This window comes from Microcaecilia unicolor, chromosome 1, assembly GCF_901765095.1.
Source record: "Microcaecilia unicolor chromosome 1, aMicUni1.1, whole genome shotgun sequence".
Lineage (NCBI taxonomy): Eukaryota > Metazoa > Chordata > Amphibia > Gymnophiona > Siphonopidae > Microcaecilia > Microcaecilia unicolor.
This window is the reverse complement of record NC_044031.1, coordinates 234,384,355-234,405,407: the sequence shown is the minus strand read 5'-3', so window position 1 is coordinate 234,405,407 and position 21,053 is coordinate 234,384,355. Positions and strand designations below refer to the sequence as shown.

General features: G+C 44.6%; 1 protein-coding gene across 1 annotated transcript in view; it reads right to left on the bottom strand.

Annotated features, from left to right (window-relative positions):
• Positions 1-14,977, bottom strand: part of LOC115471141 (dynein heavy chain 5, axonemal-like) — a 766,968-nt gene extending 751,991 nt beyond the window's left edge. Inside the window, 4 exon segments of the mRNA XM_030204834.1 lie at positions 1,081-1,267; positions 7,464-7,565; positions 10,797-10,868; positions 14,919-14,977. Of these exon segments, the coding sequence (XP_030060694.1) occupies positions 1,081-1,267; positions 7,464-7,565; positions 10,797-10,868; positions 14,919-14,933 (376 nt within the window). The 5' untranslated portion in view covers positions 14,934-14,977.
• Positions 14,978-21,053: the final 6,076 nt, after the last annotated feature.

Genomic DNA, 21,053 nt, shown 5'->3' with positions numbered 1-21,053 from the left:
TTGTGAACTGCTGAGCTGTCCTCAATGCTCTGCACTCCCATACCCACCACAGAAGATAGGGACAATCTTTTTCTATCATTACTGCATACAAACTAAGCATCATAACAAGGCTTACTTTCTATAGCAGGTGACCTTTTCTTTTCTGACTATAATACTGTGCGCCCTACTTGGTCCAACCTCCCTCCAATGCTGCAACATGAACAACTACTGAAAACACAGGACATACTGGCATCAACTGAAATACCACCTACTACAGACAAATTAGCCAATATTTCAAACAAAAAATAGAAAAGACAAGATCTAAACTCGCGACACTGCAAACATCCATCACTGAGTTCCTACAAGACTGCAAAACCAACAAAACTCATACCATGGCAGACAGAATCTGGTACGCATTTGAACCACCCAAAATGAGCACAGTAAAGGCACTACTGACAAAATATGCACATGCAAAATGTCTGCTAGACAAATGCCCCAACTACATGATGAAAAACTCACCAGAGTGGTTCATCAAACGCATCACCAAACATATCACATACAAGTTAGCAGAAGGACAATTCCCATAAGACAAAGGCGAAATCATTCCCACGCCAATCCCCAAGAACACAACAAACAAGATTTTTTGGTTTTTTTGCAAAATCCATTTCTTTGTAGTCTTTCTACACAAATCATAAATATCATGCAAACACAAAATTCACTGCATGCAAAATATACATAATATTGTTCCCTTTTTTGGACACTTCTTAAAACTGATCTTTAGTCTGCAATTGCCTTGAAGAAAGACCCTTCCAACAATGGGACTTATTCCTACCAGCACTGTGTACCTTGATAACCATATAAATGATAAATATTATTAGTAGTCTTTTTCATTGAAAGTTGTAAATACACTAATTTGATCAACTATATATATGTTGTATTGATACTAAAATTGCATGGCTGTTTAAAATTAGTAATCTTGAACATCCTAACATGCTATCTGCAGAGTTTAAAAAGGCATTTTCACATGCCAGTTTAATGAGGTTCTTTGTCAATTTGCATCTATGGGGAAAATGCTTAGCTGAATGAGAAGTAATTACTGACCTGCTGTTATGTAGTCTGAAGGATTATGCAAGTTATCAAGATAACTACTGACATCCATTTTCTGAAGTTCAATTTTCCCTTCCAAATTCTGTCTTGCTGATGATAAAGTACCAACAAACTTATCCAATGAGTCAAGAAATTCTTGAATTTGAATATTCTTCAGACCTTCTTTCACTGCTCCCCAGTGCTGTTAGAAATGACAGATATAAAACAGACACAAATTATTTGATTGTATCACAGCATGTTATAAAATTTAAAGCACTTACATATTTTTTGACAAATGAGAAAAATGAATCATTTACATGAGAAAGGGGCAGTGGTGTGCTGGAGCAGGCTCTCACAGGCTCGCAAGAGCCGGTTTTTAAGTTTTTAAGAATTTTGGGAGCCGGTTGTTAAAGTAGGGCCCTCCGTGGCTACTTTAACAACTGGCTCCCAAAATGTGGGCTTGGGCCCCCTGTTGAATTATCTTTTACTTTGCTGGTGGGGATGCTGAGCCCTGCCAGCCAAGTAAATAGACTACTGCTGCTCCCCGCTCCTTGTTTCCAGCTCTGGGCAGCAGGCTGGGACTTCTCGAGCATGTGAGAGAAGTTCCAGCATGCTGCTCAGAGCAAGACGTTGGGAGTGGTGGCAGTCCATTTATTGGCTGCCAGCAAAGGTATGCCTAGCTTGCCCGCATGAAGGGAGGGAGAAAAGAGAGGCAAGTGTTGCTTCCCCCCGGCCACCCCTGGCCCTTCCAACTGCAGAGCTGGCTACGTCCGGAGAAAGAGCCTATTGTTAAAAATTTACCAGCACACCCCTGGAAAGGGGTCTATGGACTATAATTCATACACACAAAAAATAAGCTTAGCATGTGAGTGGCAAACATTTAATATGCACTGGAAAAAATTTGTTAACATGATAGTAAGTGCATGTTAAATGTTTGAAATACTAGTGTGGCCTTGGTAGTAGCATGTGTGGTGCCAAATCATCTAATACTGTACAAACTAGTCACCATTCCATTATCACAGGGCTGATTAGCTTTGGGGAGGGTCCTTTCCTTTTCCCATGAAGAACCAACATGAAATGTCCAACCCCCGCCACCTCTACACACAACCTGATGTGGACTCTGAGGCCTTGATCAGCCCTCCTCATCCCTGGGGAAACCTCTCCCTTCTATACTCTTGCCCCCTATGCCACCAAATACATGACTGGCTCCTATTACCTATCACTCTGGAACAGAAACTTAACATTTCAGAGGTCTCAGTTATATTCAGCAGTCCCCAGTCTCACCCGCCCGCCCCTGGCTCTGTCAACAGCCCCCCTCCGAGGCCCCTGCATTCCAATCACAGCGCCTCACCGTGTGAAAGTGCACGGCAGATCACTTCCCTTCGGGCCTTCCCTCCCTGTGTCCTGCCCTCGTCTGATGTAGAGAGTTGCACGGGGACAGAAATCTTACCCATCCCCGCCCGTCCCTGCTAGAATCTCACCCATCCCCACCCGTCCCTACTGGAATCTTACCCATCCCCACAAATATTTAACCCATCCCAACCCATCCCCACCCGTCCCCGCAAAAATTTAACCCATCCCCACCCGCAAGAATTTAATGGTACATAAAAGAAAATTCTGGTCAGCTCCCTCAGTCTCTCTCTGGATTTGAGCTACATCACTGTAAGCATGGAAGGAATGGAAGCTGAAACTTAGAACTCTCTGGTGTGCACATGTAAGATTTGTTACTGATTTCTGGCACTGTGTGCTGAGAGGTCACTACATGCACGCGCCAGTAGGTCAGGTGTCAGACCTGAGGTCTGCGCATCAGCCCGGGAGCAAAAAGGATTAATTGTAACATAGTAAGTGACAGCAAATAAAGACCTGAACGGTCCATCCAGTCTGTCCAATAGTCACACTCATTATCAATTCATGATTAAATCAACAAGTGTGATATTATATACTTTCTTTCATGTTTCTGGAACATAGACCATAGAAGTCTATCTGGCCCTATACTTATGTTCCAACTGCTGGAGTTCTCGTTGAAGCCCACTCCAGTCTATTCATCTTCTCATTTGTGGGAACCAGACCGTAAAAATCTGGCCAGCACTGTCCTTATGTTCCAGCCACTGAAGTTGCTGTTTAAGCCCTTTCTAGCCCATCCTAAACCAGACTGCCATATAGTAGACACAAACCATACAAGTCTTCCTGGTATCGGCCCTAGTTAATCACAGCCAGAGTCGCCATCTAAGCGTCACGTGACACATCCACACACATGCAGCCATTTAAGGTTAGGATTTTTATAACTTCCATTTTCTAATTAGAGATCCTCTGTGTTCAACCAAGCCTTTTTGAATTCCATCATCAATTGTGTCTCTACCACCTCCTCAATGGAAGACTTTCCACATTTGTGCTGTTAAAGCAAGGAGGAAGAGGACTAGGAGGAGACAGCACTCAAGGTACTCGGTAGATGAGAGGCTGATGCAGTGCAGCTTACACTTCCACGGGAACCCCGCAGAACTGCTTCCATCCCCGCGGGAACCCCGCAGGACCTGCTTCCGTCCCCACGGGAACCCCGCAGAACTGCTTCCATCCCCATGGGAACCCCGCAGAGCTACTTACGTCCCTGCGGGAATCCCGTGGGTTCCGCGGGATTCCCATGAACCCTGTTCCCATGCAGCTCTCTAGTCTGATGTAACTTCCTGTTTTCGCGAGGGCAGGACACAGGGAGGGAAGGCCCGAAGGGAGGCGATCTGCTGCTGCGCTTTCACACGGAGGTGAGACGCTGTGATTTGAATGCAGGGGGCCCGGTGGAGGACCGAGAGGGGCTGTCGATGGGGCTGGGGGTGGGCAGGTGGAGACTGGGGACTGACACGGCAGCCTCAGGGGGCAGGGCCCTGGGGGCCACCTTGCCCCGGGTCTGGCCCAGTCTCTTGGCGCCCCTGCCAAGACTTAATGCCACCCAAGTCACTAAACGTCTAATTCTGCAGCCTATTTATTTAGTTATTACCTATTTAAACCTGTTACATGGTGTCTTTCTAATCAAAAATTTAAAACATCTCAGATTATTATTTAGGGGCCCTTTTACCAAGTGGCCGTAAAATGTGGCTAGCGGTGGCATTGGCATGTGAGACTGCCACATGTCGAGACCACCTTTTACAGCAGCTGGTAAAAGAGCGTTTTCCGAACAGATGCAGTAAAAGGTCATGTGCTACTATAAAAACTGGCATGTAGCCATTTACTGCCGGAACCCTTACCACCTCCTAGTAAGGAGGCAGCGAGGGCTCAGTCGGTAATCCGGCAATAATCAGGCAGCATGTAGTAGCACACCTGCTACATGCCCATTGGTGCTAGAAAATAAAAACAAATTTCTAGTGGTGGAAACGGAACTACCATCAGGCTCCTAGGCAAGCCTGGCAGTAGGGCCAATTCACCACGTGCTACCCCTACGGTAGCCCTACTGCCTGTTGATAAAGTGTCCCTTACTAACCGTAATATACATTGATACAAAATCATAATATGGTCCTCATGAATCAATAAACAATACACATGGAGGGTAACTCTATAACAGTACACCTACTTTTAGGCACCAAGAAGGCACCTATTTGGAGACTATTCTATAAAGAAAAGTATGTGCCTACTTTTCTTCAACGAGTATTAGCATAGCAGGATACCACCATCCATAAAGCTGGTGTAAATGCTCACACATAGATTGCTAATAAACGTATATCTACCTTCAAAAAATGTCACATTTAGGGATCAGTTCATAGAATAGAACATAAGAATAGACATATAGAACAGATCAATGGTCCATCTAGCCCAGTATCCTGTTTCCAGCAGCGGACAATCCAGGTCACAAGTACCTAGCAGAAACCCAAACAGTAGCAAAATTCCATGTTACCAATCCCTGGGGAAAGTAGAGGCTTCCCCATATATTCCCTGAAGACTTACCTCTTTAACAAAGCCTACCACGAGAATCCATAACTAACCATAACACAACACCTACCCAACTTTATTCAAAATGTATCTTTTTACAACTGCTTGACCAAATCCTCTTGCCTTCACTGACTTCTTTGTAACACCAATTGTATTATTTAACCTGGAATGGCGATGCCATAACAGGTCTTTGTAAGCCACATTGAGCCTGCAAATAGGTGGGAAAATGTAGGATACAAGTGCAATAAATAAATAAATATCTATCTCAATAGCAGACTATGGACTTTTCCAAACCTTTTTTAAACCCAGGTAAGCTAACTGCTGTTACCACATCCTTTGGCAATGAGTTCCAGAGCTTAACTATTCTTTGAGTGAAAAAATATGTCTTCCTGTTTGTTTTAAAAGTATTCCATGTAATTACATAGAGTGTCCCCTGGTCTTTGTACTGTTTGAATAAGTACAAATTGGGCACTCGGCACACACTCAGACGTACTCCCTTTATATTAAATACCAACACAATAGTCTGATTTCAACAAAAGTGGAATTTATTTTGGCTGCAGCCAGGACTTCAAACATTGTATTTGTAACATAATACATACACTATTACTTCAATTGCTATATTTTACTACTACTACTATTTAGCATTTTTATAGCACTACAAAGCGTACGCAGCGCTGCACAAACATAGAAGAAAGACAGTCCCTGCAAACATTTAGCTCCTGCCTAGGTACACAGCCTTTTAACAACTGCTATTTGTTATTACCTCACAGATGTGCCGTCCAATCACCCTGTGTCTCCTCTCTGTGCTTTCTCTCTGAGCACCCGTTGTTCTTTGGGCGTACCCCGTAGAAGGATGCACCTATACTTCTTTCATAACACCCGATGATCTGAGCCTCCCGACCGTCCAAGCCGGGAGACAAGCTGTGTCACCATTCATTCTATCATATTCCCGCTAACATGCGGGCATATCTTTTTTAATTACATTCCAACATTCTTCCAAAGATTTAACATCAAACTTATAAGTGTTATCTGCCCAGATGCTGTGTACCCGGCGCTGGCAATGTATAACTGAACATAGCGTAACGCCCGGCCACGACTACTACCGCTCTGTCTATAGGGTGGGTGGGCTGGGTCAGAAGTGCTCTCCCTATGCGCATTAATTTCCAACTGCCACTATCCTTGTTCCTTCCTTCCTTGCTTTTCAAACCCCCTTTTAAGCTCCTCCCATATTCTCCTTAACCCTTTCCTCACTCTGATTGTTCTGCATTCTCTCTGCACTCATTTACCTTGCTAAACTAACCCCCCCCCCCCCCCCCCCGTCTTCCTTAGCCTTCAGCCCATTTCTATACATCGTCCCCTTAATGGGTTTGCCTAGGTCTAAAAATCAATTCACTTCTACCCGTTCTACACCACTCAGGATTTTGTAGACCTCAATCATACCCCATAGCCTGACATCTATCTTTTGTGTTCGAAAACACTATGGGCGTTTTGTGATTTGTCCAGAATTTCTTCTCTTTCCCCTCCCCTCCATCCATGTGCATCTCCTCCCTCTGTCTCCCCTCCCCTTCATCCATGTCCAGCATTTCTCTGCTCCCCCTGTCCTCCCCTGCCATCCATGTCCAGTGATTCTCCTCTCCCCCTGTCCTCCCCTGCCATCCATGTCCAGTGATTCTCCTCTCCCCCTGTCCTCCCCTGCTATCCATTTCCAGCGATTCTCCTCCCCTTCTTCCTTCTCCCGCTGCTGCCTGCTTGACTGTCCGGGCCCCCAGCAGTAATCAGCCAGTACAAGGCCCAGCACCAGCACTGACGAGCCTTCATGCTCAACGCCATGCGTTCAGGAAGGCCCCGTTAGTTCCACCCTCTCTGACACGTCAAGTATGCATCAGAGACCTGGATTAACCACTGTTTAAAATAGGATACTGGGCTAGCAGGACCTTCAGTCTGGCCCAGCAGGTCAACTCTTATGTTCTTATTTTATTAACTTTTCAAATATGAACATATAAATACAGTGCCCTTTCCAACAGTGCCTTTCGGAATGTCTCTCTTTTCACTCTGGGTAAACATACAAGCAAACAGGCTGTATACACCTACATTTATCCACATATCAGATGAAGTTTTATAAAGGTTTATTCAGAGATGCCAAGTTACCCAGTTCCAGGCTGGAGATTATTTAGCCAGTCCTGGTTTTGAACTTACATCCCAAAGCAGTGTGGGATTTGTAGTTCCTGATTCTGCCCACTGAAATCAGTGCTGCAAGTCCCATAATGCAACAGATGGGGTGGTCAGAAATCTAGAACTGCCCCCAAACCACCAGCCTGTTTTGGGGGCAGAAGTGCTTTTGAAAATTACTTTCTAATATCTAAAAATAAGTTATCTGAAAGTTTATCAATGAGTTTTCAGTCCATTGCCAGGAAATGAGTTTCCTTCTGGTCTGACATTAATGCTTTTACAGATACTTCAGTAACAAGAATGACAAGAATTACCTCTTGGGATCTAAGTGCAGGTACCATCACCTGAGCAAGTAACATCTCCAGACCCTGAAGGACACTTCCATTTCTGCATTCAAACATTCCAAAATTCACTTCCTTAAAAAATGAACACACATATTATCACAGTTTTATTTTAAGATAGCAATATACTACAACAATATTAGTAGAAGTTGATTAAAATCTTTTTTTTTTAAGCTAGGAAGATCAGGCTGTTGATGTTGTATACCCACAACGCTTCCGACCCCCCCTTCCAACGCCACAAAAAAAACCTGTAGGTCAGTGGCCCCTGGGCCCTCACCCCTTGCCCCCAGATTCCCCTTGTGGCTTAGTGGCTCTTGGTCCCCAATCTCCCCCACCCCAAAGATTTCCCAAGTGGTCTGTAGGCCTTCCTCCCCGACCCCACCAAAATTCCCTTGGGAGCCCAAATGGAGCCCTGATACCCCCTCCATCTCCCTGGAACATTCATGTGCACCTTCAGTCAGGAGGCAGAAGCAATGCCTAGTTACTCCTGCCTCCATGCCACCATCTTGGAAAATAGCAGGGTCTGATCCTACAGGGTGCATCCTAGGACACACTGTGTAAGGCCCAGTTCTGCCAAATAAGGAAATTATTGCCTAATCTGGCAGACTGATTCTACCCAGTGTGTCCTGGAAGCACTGTGTGGGATCAGGCACTGTCATTATTCAAGATGGCAGTGCAGTGGCAGAAGCAAGTGGGCATTTCTCCTGCCTCACAAGTGAAGATGCACTTGAGGTTTCTAGGTGGGTCAGGGGTTCTGAGGTGAATATTAGGGGGGGGGTCCACTTAAGCCCCCAAGGTACTTTTGGTGGGGTCAATGGCAGGGTGGATGTCCTCAGATCACCAGGAAATCTTTGGGATGGGGGAATCAGGAATCAAGGAAACTAGGCCATCAAGGATTTTTTTCTGGGGTCAAGTGTTGAAGAATTCAGGGCCCACTGGGCCACAAGGGAACTTTTGAAGATTGAGTGAGAGTGAAGATTTGAGGATTCTGGAGACCAGGTGCCACTTGGGCAACCAGGACTTTTGGATCATCTAAGGTGAAGCTGAAGCTGGTGTAAAAATCCAGTGCTAGAAAAACCTCAGTGCGCTAGTCGCCAGTATTCAACAGCATTTATGCAGGTACTGACACTGAATGTGAGCACTCACTACCCATCTTGTGGCGTGTTTTAATATTTAGTGTTTTAATGCTGATTTTCCTGTGCTCTTTGTTTGTGCATCGTGGAGTAAGATGGTATGAGAAAATCAAGTGAAAAGTACTGTGTTAAATGGTAGCACAGGTTACTGCACTGGTCCCTGGACCACTTTCACTACTTGTGCTAACGAAACACCATCAACAATAACCATTTTATTAAAACATTTTTACTTCTCACACACCTATAAAGGTACAACTTCTAGCAAGTGCATAGGCAGTCTTCAAGGAGAAGGAGCCGCATATGAACTGGATCACTTCATATTGTTCCTAATAACTTATAAAGCACTAGGAGGGAAATGCGGAAAGGCTCACAGTAGAGCTGCATGCAGATGTCTGAGCACATGGCTTCTACTGCAAGCGTATTAGCACAGAATGCAGGAAGTTAATCATATGCAAATTTTATATGCAGCAAATCTGCAGCAGAAATAGGGGGAGTAAGCTGAACGCATGCACACAAGGTTTCGCGGTAAATGTGGCTTCTTGTGTGCATGCCTGAACCAAAACTGAAAGTGTCACTACATATTGGCGCCTGCTCTTCAGTGCCTAATTATGAGCCTTTCAAAAACTGTCTGCACTTGATATTTTTGGCGCAGAAGTGCAACACTGATGTGTGCTTTCTCTTTCAGTTATGTTCGGACACACGCACATGTTTGTTACTCACTATCTGCCTTTAAAATTTGCACAGTTTGCATAATAAGACAAAACCAGTACTAAAATGTGAAAGATTGACAATAAATCTTCCCTGTAAAACCTTCTATGCTACCCTGGACCCCCGTGTTAAATTTCTCGTGTTATGCATGCGTCAAAAGTGGGCTGAGTACTCTCTGCATAGCACAGAATACAACTTGTGGCTGTGTTTTCTGCACAAGTTAATACCAGCGCACAAGTCCTCTCTGCATTGCTCAGTGCGTAGAACCGGCATTCAGTCATTGGTAACCCTACAGTTAAGCCTGCAGTTTCTTTCTATATCAGCCCCTGGGTGCATGGCAATAGGATCATGTCACCCTGTCAAATGTATGAGATCTGTAGTATATTTAGCGCAACTGATTGCACTCCATAGACATTAGATTGCATGAGGTCTTTAACTTTATTCTCCTATAGATAACATATTTTAACACTTTGAAACAAAGATCTGTGGTACTGTTCATCTTTTCTTACAAATATCTAATCTGCTAATCTCCCTATCATGTGTTTAGCATCTGAAAAATAATTTGGCAGTTTGCATGTGCTATTTTTAGGGTGGAGCATGTCATGGGTGGTGAATGGTTATGAAAGCTTTATACACCTAGTTGGGAATTCTATATATGTTGGACAAAAGTTGCGCATGCAAATTTGACAGTGTGGCCAAATTGCGTGTGCAACTTAATTGATTAACAAGTCAATTGGCACCAATAATTGGGCAATAATAAGCAATTATCGACACTAACTGGCACTAATTAGAATTTATGTGTGCAACTAAGTGTATTCTGTAACGTGGTGCACATAAATTCTAAAGCACGGATCAAAAGGGGGTGTGGCCATGGGAGGGGCATGGGCATAGGTTGTAACATTCCTAAAAATTACACACAGTGTTATAGAATATGCCCAATCTGCACCTACGTTAGGCACATGCATTTAACAGGATTTAGCTGATATAAATGGCCATGCCTAAATTTTAGTCATGGAGATGGGCCTATGTGTATTCTATAAACCACGCCTACCTCCAGGCAAGTTTTATAGAATAGCGCTAAGTGTGGGTTTTCTTGGTTCCGATTTTTTGGCACCATATACACAGAATTCCCCACTAGTGTTCAAATTAACATGTGCTAACTGGATAACACAGCCTTAACGTCGGAGCGCCTAGCTCCCCTAAATAGGAGGCACTAACTGCTAAAAAGCCCTAAATACTGATGCATTAAATCCAGGCTTAGTGCGCGGGAAACTCCTGCATTAAAATGTGTTGAACTCAGATTTGAATGTATTTTAGTAAAAGGGCCCCTATGTCCTAAAACGTTTGAGTCTTATATGGAATCACAACAATTGTTTTTTCCCCTTTGAAGAAAAAAATGTCACGTATATTTTATACCTACATTGCCACCCTAAAATATTTGATTCTTTGAAAGAGGAAAACATACCTGGGAGACATTTGCTGTAGAAATTGCTTTGTCTGTAGTTCTTAGGAAAAATAAGCAAGTCCCAGTCAAGCCCTGTCCAACAAGAAAATACAAATATGGATTCTCTGGCCATACACTGTAACAGAATCCTCTTTTCAATTTCTTTATCAAATGAACTTAAAAATCAATTTGAAACAGAAAACTTAATACTGAACTGCATTCATATATCTTAAAATATCTGAAACTAGCATGGAATAGGATATGTAGAGAAAACACAATGTTCTTTGTAGATGGTACATTCCTCTTGTATACATATAATGGGAATTTTAAAATACATCCATAGATCCAGGACTTTGCGGCTGATAGCCCCAAGCTTAATGAACACATGTGGATGGATTTTCAAAAGGTCTTATAAGATACTAGCATCCAATAGCCAACATAAATCCACTATCCTTGGATTTTCAGCCTGTATACAGACAGTGGAGGGCTGAAAATTTGGCTACCCGCTCTACCAGTATCCATATAGGGCTGGGGAACAGTTAGGGCAGACTGAGGGTGGGTGGGAACCATATTCAGCCACAATGGGGTAATTCTCTAACTGTGTGCCTATTATATATAGGCATTTAGAGGGCGCCTGGTAGGAGCCTACTGTCCTTTCTAGAATACTAGCGTAATAGGTTAGATACGCATGTATAATTTAGGCATGAGCACTTACGCCAGTCATAGATTCCAGAGATATGTTCATAATGTATAGTACTTTATAAGTTACATGTGTGAAAGTCCAGCTCATGCTCCATCCACTTGTATGTCTAGCTATAAAACACACACTTTAGGTTATATACTCATTTACAGCACAATGCTTAGGTGGAATTTTGGCATGCAGATGTATATTTTATTATTCTAATCTGCTGTCATCTACTATGTTACTATGTTACTATTTACGCATGTAATGGTATATAAATGTTAGTGACCACTTTGTATAATTACCCCCTATATGCATAACATATGCATTTACTTTAGGGCTACTGATAAATTTCCGTATACTGCAGACCAATTGTGCAGTTGCCTAGTAACGAGCAGCAAACTAAGCCAGAGTTCTAATCCTACAGATGTGCCCTGAGGCCTTGGGCAAGTCCCCAAGGGACCCTTTTTACTAAGCTGCGGTAAAAGGGGCCCTATGCTAGTGGCGGCTGCTGTTTTTGCTGCATTCCAGGGCCCCTTTTACCGCAGCAGATAAAAAGGCTGGCAAAGGAAATGGCCGTATAGTAAGTTCGTATTTGCCGCGCAGCCATTTCGGGGGGGGGCACTTACTGCCGCCCATTGAGGTGGCAGTAAGGGCTCCTGTTCTAACCCAGAGATAACTGGGCACCGCACGATGCTGCCCGATTACCGCTGGGTAACCCCCTGCGGAAATATTTTTTAAATATTTCCACTAGCACCGGAAATGGTGTGTGCTGGGGGTGAAACTACAGCTGGCACCCGCATTGGGCCGGCGGTAGTTCCAGGTTGCCGCACGACAAACCTTTAGTAAAAGGGCCCCTTATCTCTCCATTGCCTCAAGTACAAACTTAGGGATATGTTTACTACAGTGCGGTAGGTTTTTACACTTACTGCACCCTTAATTGCAAAAGTTAAGATGTGGTAAGTGCAAAGCCTGTGCAGTAAATGTAGGGGACGTGCCATGCATCTGCTACACAGTACAGGCATTTACCTCACAGGCACTTCGTGTAGGTGCTACTCTGTTGTCTGGCACTGCATGTCACAAAGTGCCAGCAACTAGAAACTCCCCACAGCAATGGCACAGATAACTGATCCCCTCCATGACAATGATGACCCCCCCCCCCACCCAATCCACTTCCATACATCAAGACCCCATATTGCAGCCAACTCCACATGATCAAGACCCCCACCCAATCCCCTTCCAAAAACCAAGATGGCCCCAACTAGCCAGCCCCCCATTGATCAAGACCCTCCACCCAATCTCCATTCATAATCAAAAACCCTGTTAAAGCCAAGCTCCTCTCCCAATTAGGTCCCCAGACCCCAGTAAGACCCTCCAACTAGCCAAGCACCCCACTGGATCCCTACCAGACCCTCCCCCACCCACCTGGACCCCCTTGAGAAACCATGGGACTAACCTAGGGCCATCCGTTGTGGGCTAGTGGGCCTGACTGGGAACAGTCCCTCTTCACTCCCAACCAGTCTGGCCCTGGGATGAAAATGGCAGCCAGCAATCTCGTGGTACTACCACTAGAGGTCAGCCTTCCATATTAGCAGAATGCATCTTTATATGGAAGGCTAACCCTTAGTTGTAAGTACTGCTAGGTCCAGGGAGTGGTAGGAGGAGTTGAGACCAGATCTCAGGGGGGAGGGGGAATGGATGCAAGGCCGAAAGGAGGAGCAGCCCAAGGCAGCAGTGCTATCGGACTACTGATAGCGCTCTGCTATGCCTACCATCTCCTCTTGAGATGACAGCATTTGCAGCAGTGCTGTGCTATCTGTCACCAGTGGCCACTCCTCCACGCCACCCTTGTCATGCCTACTTTCTGCCCCTACCAATGTTAATCAGCTAACATAGAATTTTTACCATGCTGGCTGTTTTACTCTATGTATTTAGCAAAGTCAGTTTAGACAATAGTGTAGCCTTTTAAGTCTCCGTTAGGGTTTTATATAAATACCAGTGGTGTTTTAGAGTCTAGTTTAGTATTTTAGGTTGCAGTTTAAAGCTTAGCAAAACATCAGTATAGAGCAGAAATACCAGTTGAGGGCAGCCTCTGTTTAATGTTTAATTTCCTCCCACTCCATCTCCCACCCACCACGGAATCTTTGATTTATAGGCTCTCCAGCCAATTAGAAGGAGGACATTGTAGACTGAGGTAGATTTTTTTTTGTATTTTTGCAAAGTGCTGTGCCAGATTTATTTATTTTAGAAAAAGGTTATTTAAATTATAATTTTATATTGCTCGGAAAACTATTGTTTTATTTTTTTTTTTTTCTTATCTTAATAAAGATAACTTAGTTTAATTTTCTCTTTAAGGAGCTTCTTTGCTTGCTTGCCCCAGGATTTTCTTTTTTTTTTCTTTTAAATTGTAAAAACAGTTATTTCTTTTTGCCTAAACCCCAAGATCAAGTAAATCCTTTTGGTTCAGAACACAAGTTCTGGCCTAGACTGATTTAATGAATGAAATAAGTGTGAAGAGTGAGAGGATTGTGTTAACAGCCTTCCTGCTCAAGCTGGTTCTGACCCTGACTGCACTGCAGGGGAGTAGCCAGGTTGATTGGGGGGGGGGGGCCCAGGGGTCCACAGAGAATCAAGCATTTCCTCTCAGTCCCCCTCCCTCCTGCTACTGTTGCTGCACCCCCCCCCCCCCCCCCAGATCATACCATTGCTGGTGGGGATGCTCAAGCCCCGAGAAGCAGGGAAGCAGGCAGGATGCTCCAGCCTCCGCCGACTGCAGCCCGCATTTTTGTATATCAGTTCAAATACATGAACTGAGCATGCATGGAATTGCCAGCATCAGTGGCTAGAGCACCCTGCCGACATCCTGCTACTCAGGTAGCATAGGCAGGACTCCGGTGGCAAAATTCTTTGGCAGGCAGTCCCGCTAGCCATATATTGGCTGCCAGAATTTTGGAGGGGGCCTGAGCCCTAAGTGTGGTAGCCCAGACCCCCAAAGCCCCCACCGCCACTGTCATCCCCCACTTGGGTAGCCATCACCCCCATATCTGCGTCTGCTCATCCCTCAGACTGTCACTCTCTTGCTGCTGTGTGCCAGGACCTGGGCTAATGCATTACCGCAAACACAGGAGCAGGAGAGAGACAGACCACGGTGCCAGGCCCCTCTTGGAGGCCGGGCCTGGGGAATCTTGTCTCCCCTGCCCCCCCCTCTCGGCGGCCCGGTTCCACTGAGCTCTTCTGTGCTGGAGAACGCAGCCACAGAATATCTCTGCTTACTTGACACATTTTTAAGGTCTGGTTTTTAAAATATAATTTGTAATTTGGGCATTTTTTGTTTATTAACATCATTGTACATCAAGCTAGCAAGTAAAAACTCTTCCCCTAGACAATTAAATGGTAGAAAATGAGCCGCTATCAGTCATAATTGCTTAATTACTCATATTAGGAACCACAAAATGTTGTACCTCAGCAGAGCCCATCGTAATGAAAAGCTTCTTCTGAGAAAATAAATTGGCAGAAGAGATAATAATGTTGGTCCCATCAGTTTTTCGTTGCTGTTATAAAAAAGAAAAAAAGAATCACAAATTAGTTTAATATCTATATTGGTAAATAATCTATTTATTTATTTATTTATGGGTTGCTTATATCCCACATTTTCCCACTCATGCAGGCGCAATGTGGCTTACAGAATTAGTCTAAAATGACAAAAATTATTCAAGTTTTTCCGTGTTGGTAAATATAAAGTAAATTGTACAAAATATGCAAATAATATTCAGGGCTAGTTCGAGTGAGAAAATATTAGAGGATATGAAGTTTATTTAACAACTTAGCATGTCTCTGTCTCTCCATGTAAAAATCCAGAGGAAAGACTCTGGCATACCGACAACAAAATGTCCTTCTCATTTCCAAGCACAGCTATCCTCTTAAATCCCTGGATCAGCACAATCCTTGCGTCAATACTAACTAATCCCTTCTTCCTCAAAAGCTATCTAAATTTCATTCTCAATCATTTGACATTGCAGCCAGGAGGCCTGCATTGGCAAAATGCTCTACTCTATCTTTGCTTCTAGGCTCTTTCTACTTTTTCCCTAATTTTTATCAATCCTTAAATCCAGCTCTAAATGTCAAGTTATTTCTCTATTAAACTAGAGTACAGAGTCCACACTTTCAATATGAACAGTGCACTCTAGTGCTCAGATGCTTCATGTATGTGGAAAGCAATTCTATAAAGAAGCACCTAGATTTAGAACAGAATTTTTGAAAGGATGTCCAACTTAGAATGTGAACATCCAAGTCTGTACGTCAGATATGGACATCCATTTCTCATGTATTTTAGAACAGGATCTGCCGACATACAGCCTATTCTAAAATACATGAGAAGTGGGCATCCAAGTGCTGGTTACGTCCAGCATGAACATCCATTTTACAAACTGAGGGGCCCTTTTACTAAGCCAAAATGGAGTTACCACACGCCTATTGCGTGGCTCTTGTGGTAATTTCATTTTTGGCACGCATCCGATATGCATGGTCGAAAAATAATTTTTATTTTCTGCCGCTCGTATCGGACACGCGCCAAGTGGCATTTGATGCACGTAGGTCATTACCACCCAGTTACCTCATCAGACTTTACCGCTCGGTCAACAGCTGGCAGTAAGGTCTCAGGCCCAAAATGGACATGCGGCAATTTTGATTTTGCCGCTCATCCATTTTTGGAAAAAATTTTAAAAAGGCCTTTTTTACAGGCACGCTGAAAAATGAATTGGCGTGCACCCAAAACCCGTGCCTACACTACCACAAGCCATTTTTCAGCGCACCTTAGTATGAATTGGGCAAAACTAGGGGCATGGACATCTGTGTGACAGCATAAGCACATCCATATTATAAAATGGGCACACAAACATCCATGTAGAGGAGTAGACGATTGGTATGAGCAGCCGGCTAAGAACCACGAATCACAGCAGAGAGTTAATGATTGCCAGTTCAAATCCCACTGTAGCTGATTCTAATTTTCTTTTTTTTAATTGTAAGCCCTCAGGGACAGAAAAATACCTACTATGATTTCCCTTAATCCCTCAATCAGAGCACCTTTCTGTAAGCTGGACGTGCCAAGTACCAGGTCTAAATACGGATATCCATCATTTTGCACATGGACGTTCCCTCCCCTTCTGCAATCAGAGCTGGATGTCCATCTTTTGGCCTCTACCTAGTCCCATCAAAAAAATGCCCAGACTACACCCACTTGCCATGTGGACATATTGCAGCTTTAGACGTCCCTATCCTGGCTTTATAAAATCGGGATTTGGACATCCATGCAATATGGATCTCTAAATGCTGGTTTTCAGATATCCAAAACAGGACTACAGCTTCTAAAACAACCATCTTAGGCACCTAGAGGGCACATAACTGAAGCCTATTCTATAAAGGAAAGCAGGCATCTACTTTCCTTTACAGAATACTAGCGTAACTAAGTATCTACACACGTAGAAAAGCGAAGATATATACCTGTAGCAGGTATTCTCCGAGGACAACAGGCCGATTGTTCTCACATGTGGGTCGACGTCCGCATTGGCCTGGGAATCGGACGGCATTTTGCAAGCAAAAGTTAGAAAAAGATTTGCCAGAGTCTTCTGGCACGCGTGCAGTGTGGACCGATTTCCCACCCGTCGCACAAGCGTGCCTCAGTTAAATCAAAAATCAAAACAAACTAGAAACAACTCCAAAGGGGAGGTGGGCGGATTTGTGAGAACAATCAGCCTGCTGTCCTCGGAGAATACCTGCTACAGGTATGTATCTTCGCTTTCTCCGAGGACAAGCAGGCTCACTCAAAACAATGAACATTGGTCAATTGGACCTCGTAAAAGCGAGGACATAACACAGATTGATCTGAAACCATAAACCACTAACTGAGAGTACAGCCTGGACAGAACAAAAATGGGTCTAGGGGGGTGGAGTTGGATTCTAAACCCTGAACAGATTCTGCAGCATCGACTGCCCAAACTGACTGTCACGTCGGGTATCCTGCTGGAGGCAGTAGTGAGATGTGAATGTGTGGACTGATGACCACGTTGCAGCCTTGCAAATCTCCTCAATGGAGGTTGACTAAGTGAGCCATTGATGCAGCCATGGCTCTAACATTGTGAGCCATGACATGGCCCTCCAGAGTCAGCCCAGTTTGGGCGTAAGTGAAGTAAATGCAATCTGCTAGCCAATTTGAAATTGTGCATTTTCCGATGGCAACTCCCCTCCTGTTGAGATAAAAACCAAACAACTAGGCGGACTGTCTAAAGGGCTTTGTCCGCTCCATGTAAAAGGCCAGTGCTCTCTTGCAATCCAAGGTGTGCAAACTGCTTTCACCAGGGCGGGTATGAGGACAGGGAAAGAATGTTGGCAAGACAATTGACTGGTTAAGATGGAATTCAGACACTACCTTTGGCAGGAACTTAGGGTGCGTGCAGAGGACTACTCTGTTGTGATGAAATTTGATATAAGGTACATCCACTACCAAGGCCTGAAGCTCACTGAACCTACGAGCTGAAGTAACAGCCACCAAGAAAACGACCTTCCAGGTCAAGTACTTCAGATGGCAGGAATTCAGTGGCTGAAAAGAAGCTTTCATCAGCTGGGAGAGAATGAAGTTGAGATCCCATGACACTGGTGGAGGTCTGACGGAGGGCTTTGACAAAAGCAAACCTCTCATGAAGCAAACAACTAAAGGCTGTCCAGAGATAGGCTTACCCTCTACATGGCGATGATAAGCACTAATCGCACTAAGATGAACCCTTACTGAGTTGGTTTTGAGGCCAGACTCTAATAAGTGTAGAAGGTATTCAAGCAGGGTCTGTGTAGGACAAGAAAGAGGATCTAGGGTCTTGCTGTCACACTAGGCGGCAGACCTCCTCCATCTGAAAAAGTAACACTTCTTTGTGGAATCTTTTCTGGAAGCAAGCAAGACTCGGGAGACACCCTCTGAAAGACCCAAGGAGGCGAATTCTAAGCTCTCAACATCCAGGCTGTGAGAGCCAGAGACTGGAGGTTGGGATGTAGAAGCGACCCCTCGTTTTGAGTGATAAGGGTTGGAAAACAGTCCAATCTCCACGGTTCTTCGGAGTACAACTCCAGAAGAAGAGATCTGATGCGGCCAGAAGGGTGCAATCAGGATCATGGTCCCGCAGTCTTGCTTGAGTTTCAGCAAAGTCTTCACTATGGGAGGATAAGCATACAGAAGGCCTGTCCCCCAGTGTAGGAGAAAGGCATCTGATGCTAGTCTGTCATGAGCCTGGAGCCTGGAACAGAACTGAGGGACCCTTGTGATTGATCTGAGTGGCAAAAAGGTCCACTGAGGGGATGCCCCTCGCTCGGAAGATCTTGCTGACTATGCCCATGTTCAGTGACCACTCGTGAGGTTGCATAATTCTGCTCAACCTGTCGGCCAGACTGTTTACGCCTGCCAGATAAGTGGCTTGGAGAAACATGCCGTGACGATAAGCCCAAAGCCACATCTGGATGGCTTCCTGACACAGAGGGCAAGATCCGATGCCCCCCTGCTTGTTGGTGTAAAACATGGCAACCTGATTATCTGTCTGAATTAAGATCACTTGGTTGGACAGCTGATCTCTGAAAGCCTTTAGAGTGTTCCAGATCGCTCTTATTTCCAGGAGGTTGATCTGCAGACCTCTTTCCTGAAAGGACCAGGCTCCCTGAGTGTGGAGCCCATCTACATGAGCTCCCCACCCCAGGAGAGATGCATCTGTCGTCAGCACTTTTCGTGGCTGAGGAACTTGGATTGGTCGCCCCATGGTCAAATTGAATCGAATTGTCCACCACTGAAGAGAACTCCGAAAGTCGGGGGACAGTTGGATTACATCCTCTAGATCCCCCACAGCTTGAAACCATTGGGAAGCTAGGGTCAATTGAGCTGATCTCATATGTAGACGTGCCATGGGTGTGACATGAACTGTGGAGGCTATGTGCCCCAGAAGTCTCAACATCTGCCGAGCCATGACCTGCTGAGACGCTCGAACCATGGACACCAGGGACAGAAGGTGTGTGTAAGCATCCTTTAAGTCCAAAGAGCATAGCCAATTGTTTTCCTGAATCATGGGAAGAAGGGTACCTAGGGAAACCATCCTGAACTTTTCTCTGACAAGAAATATGTTCAGGGCCCTTAGGTCTAGGATGGGATGCATGCCCCCCCCCCCCCTGTTTTCTTTTGCACAAGGAAGTACCTGGAATAGAATTATTATTATTATTAACATTTGTATAGCGCTACCAGACGCACGCAGAGCTGAACACCTGACAGAGAGAGACAGTCCCTGCTCGATAGAGCTTACAATCTAAAAAAACCCAGCCCTTCTTCCCCTGGTGGAACAGGTTCGACCTCTTGGGCCTGTAGAAGGGCGGAGAGTTCCTCTGCAAATACCTGCTTGTGCTGGGAGCTGTAGGACTGAGCTCCTGGTGGGCAATTTGGAGGCTTGGATTCAAATTGTCCAGATTGAGGGTGTATCCTAACCGGACAATTTGAAGAACATACCGGTTGGAGGTTATAAGAGACCACCTTTGGTGAAAAAACATTAACCTCCCCCCAACCGGCAAGTCGTCCGGTACAGACACTTTTACTGAGGCTAATGTGAACTGGAGCCAGTCAAAAGCCCGTCCCGTGCTTTTACTGGGGAGCCGCAATGGCCTTAGGCACACGCTGTTGATGAGAATGAGCCCGCTGGGACTGAGCCTGGGCAGGCTGCCGAGAAGCAGAAGTGTACCTATGCCTTGCATAGGAATAGGGAGCACTCCTCTTCCCTCCAAAAAACCTCCTAGATGAGGAGGTAGTAGCAGAAGACCCCCGGCGGGAGAGAGAATTCATAGCATCATTGTGCTTCTTGAGCTGGTGAACCAGATCCTCTACTTTCTCACCAAAAAGGTTATCCCCCCCGCAAGGAATATCCGCCATCCTCTGCTGGACCAAATGATCCAGGACAGAGACACCCAGCCAATTATTTATTCTTTTTATTATTATTAATTTTTGTTTGATTTTCTGCTGGTCAATTTTGCTATATATTCAAATGTTTACTCAATTGTATTTTTAAAATGTTTATATATAACAAATGAAACAAAGTGCTGGGCTATTGTAAGCTCTGGAAAGGAGTAAAAACTTGGCTTGGCCCTGAGGTGGGGATGATAGGCGTTAGAGGGGGTCCTCAGAAAGTAAGTGGGTAAGTGTGGTTGAAGTTAAGATGGAGGGATGAATGGAAGGCTTTATTGATGCTGATGTTTTACATTATTGGAATGTCATTATTTTGTATCTGCCTAATATTCAAAGCAATGTGGCCTGGCCCTGAATATCCAGGAATAATTTAGCTGGTGACAGTCAATGTTAAAAAAAAAATACACTGATCACCGCTGGCTGAATATTGGCAGGGTAAGTATCTGAAACTGTAAACTGCATTAAAGGAAATGATACTTTTTATTGTGTGTGGGCTATCCAGAAGGTACTTCTATTATTCCGTATCTAAGAGTAATGTACCAACTGTTTTTTCAAAAAAATTGAAAGGTATGGGCCTGTTGTTCTGCGAAACCTATTCAGGAAGCAGCACCTACTACAT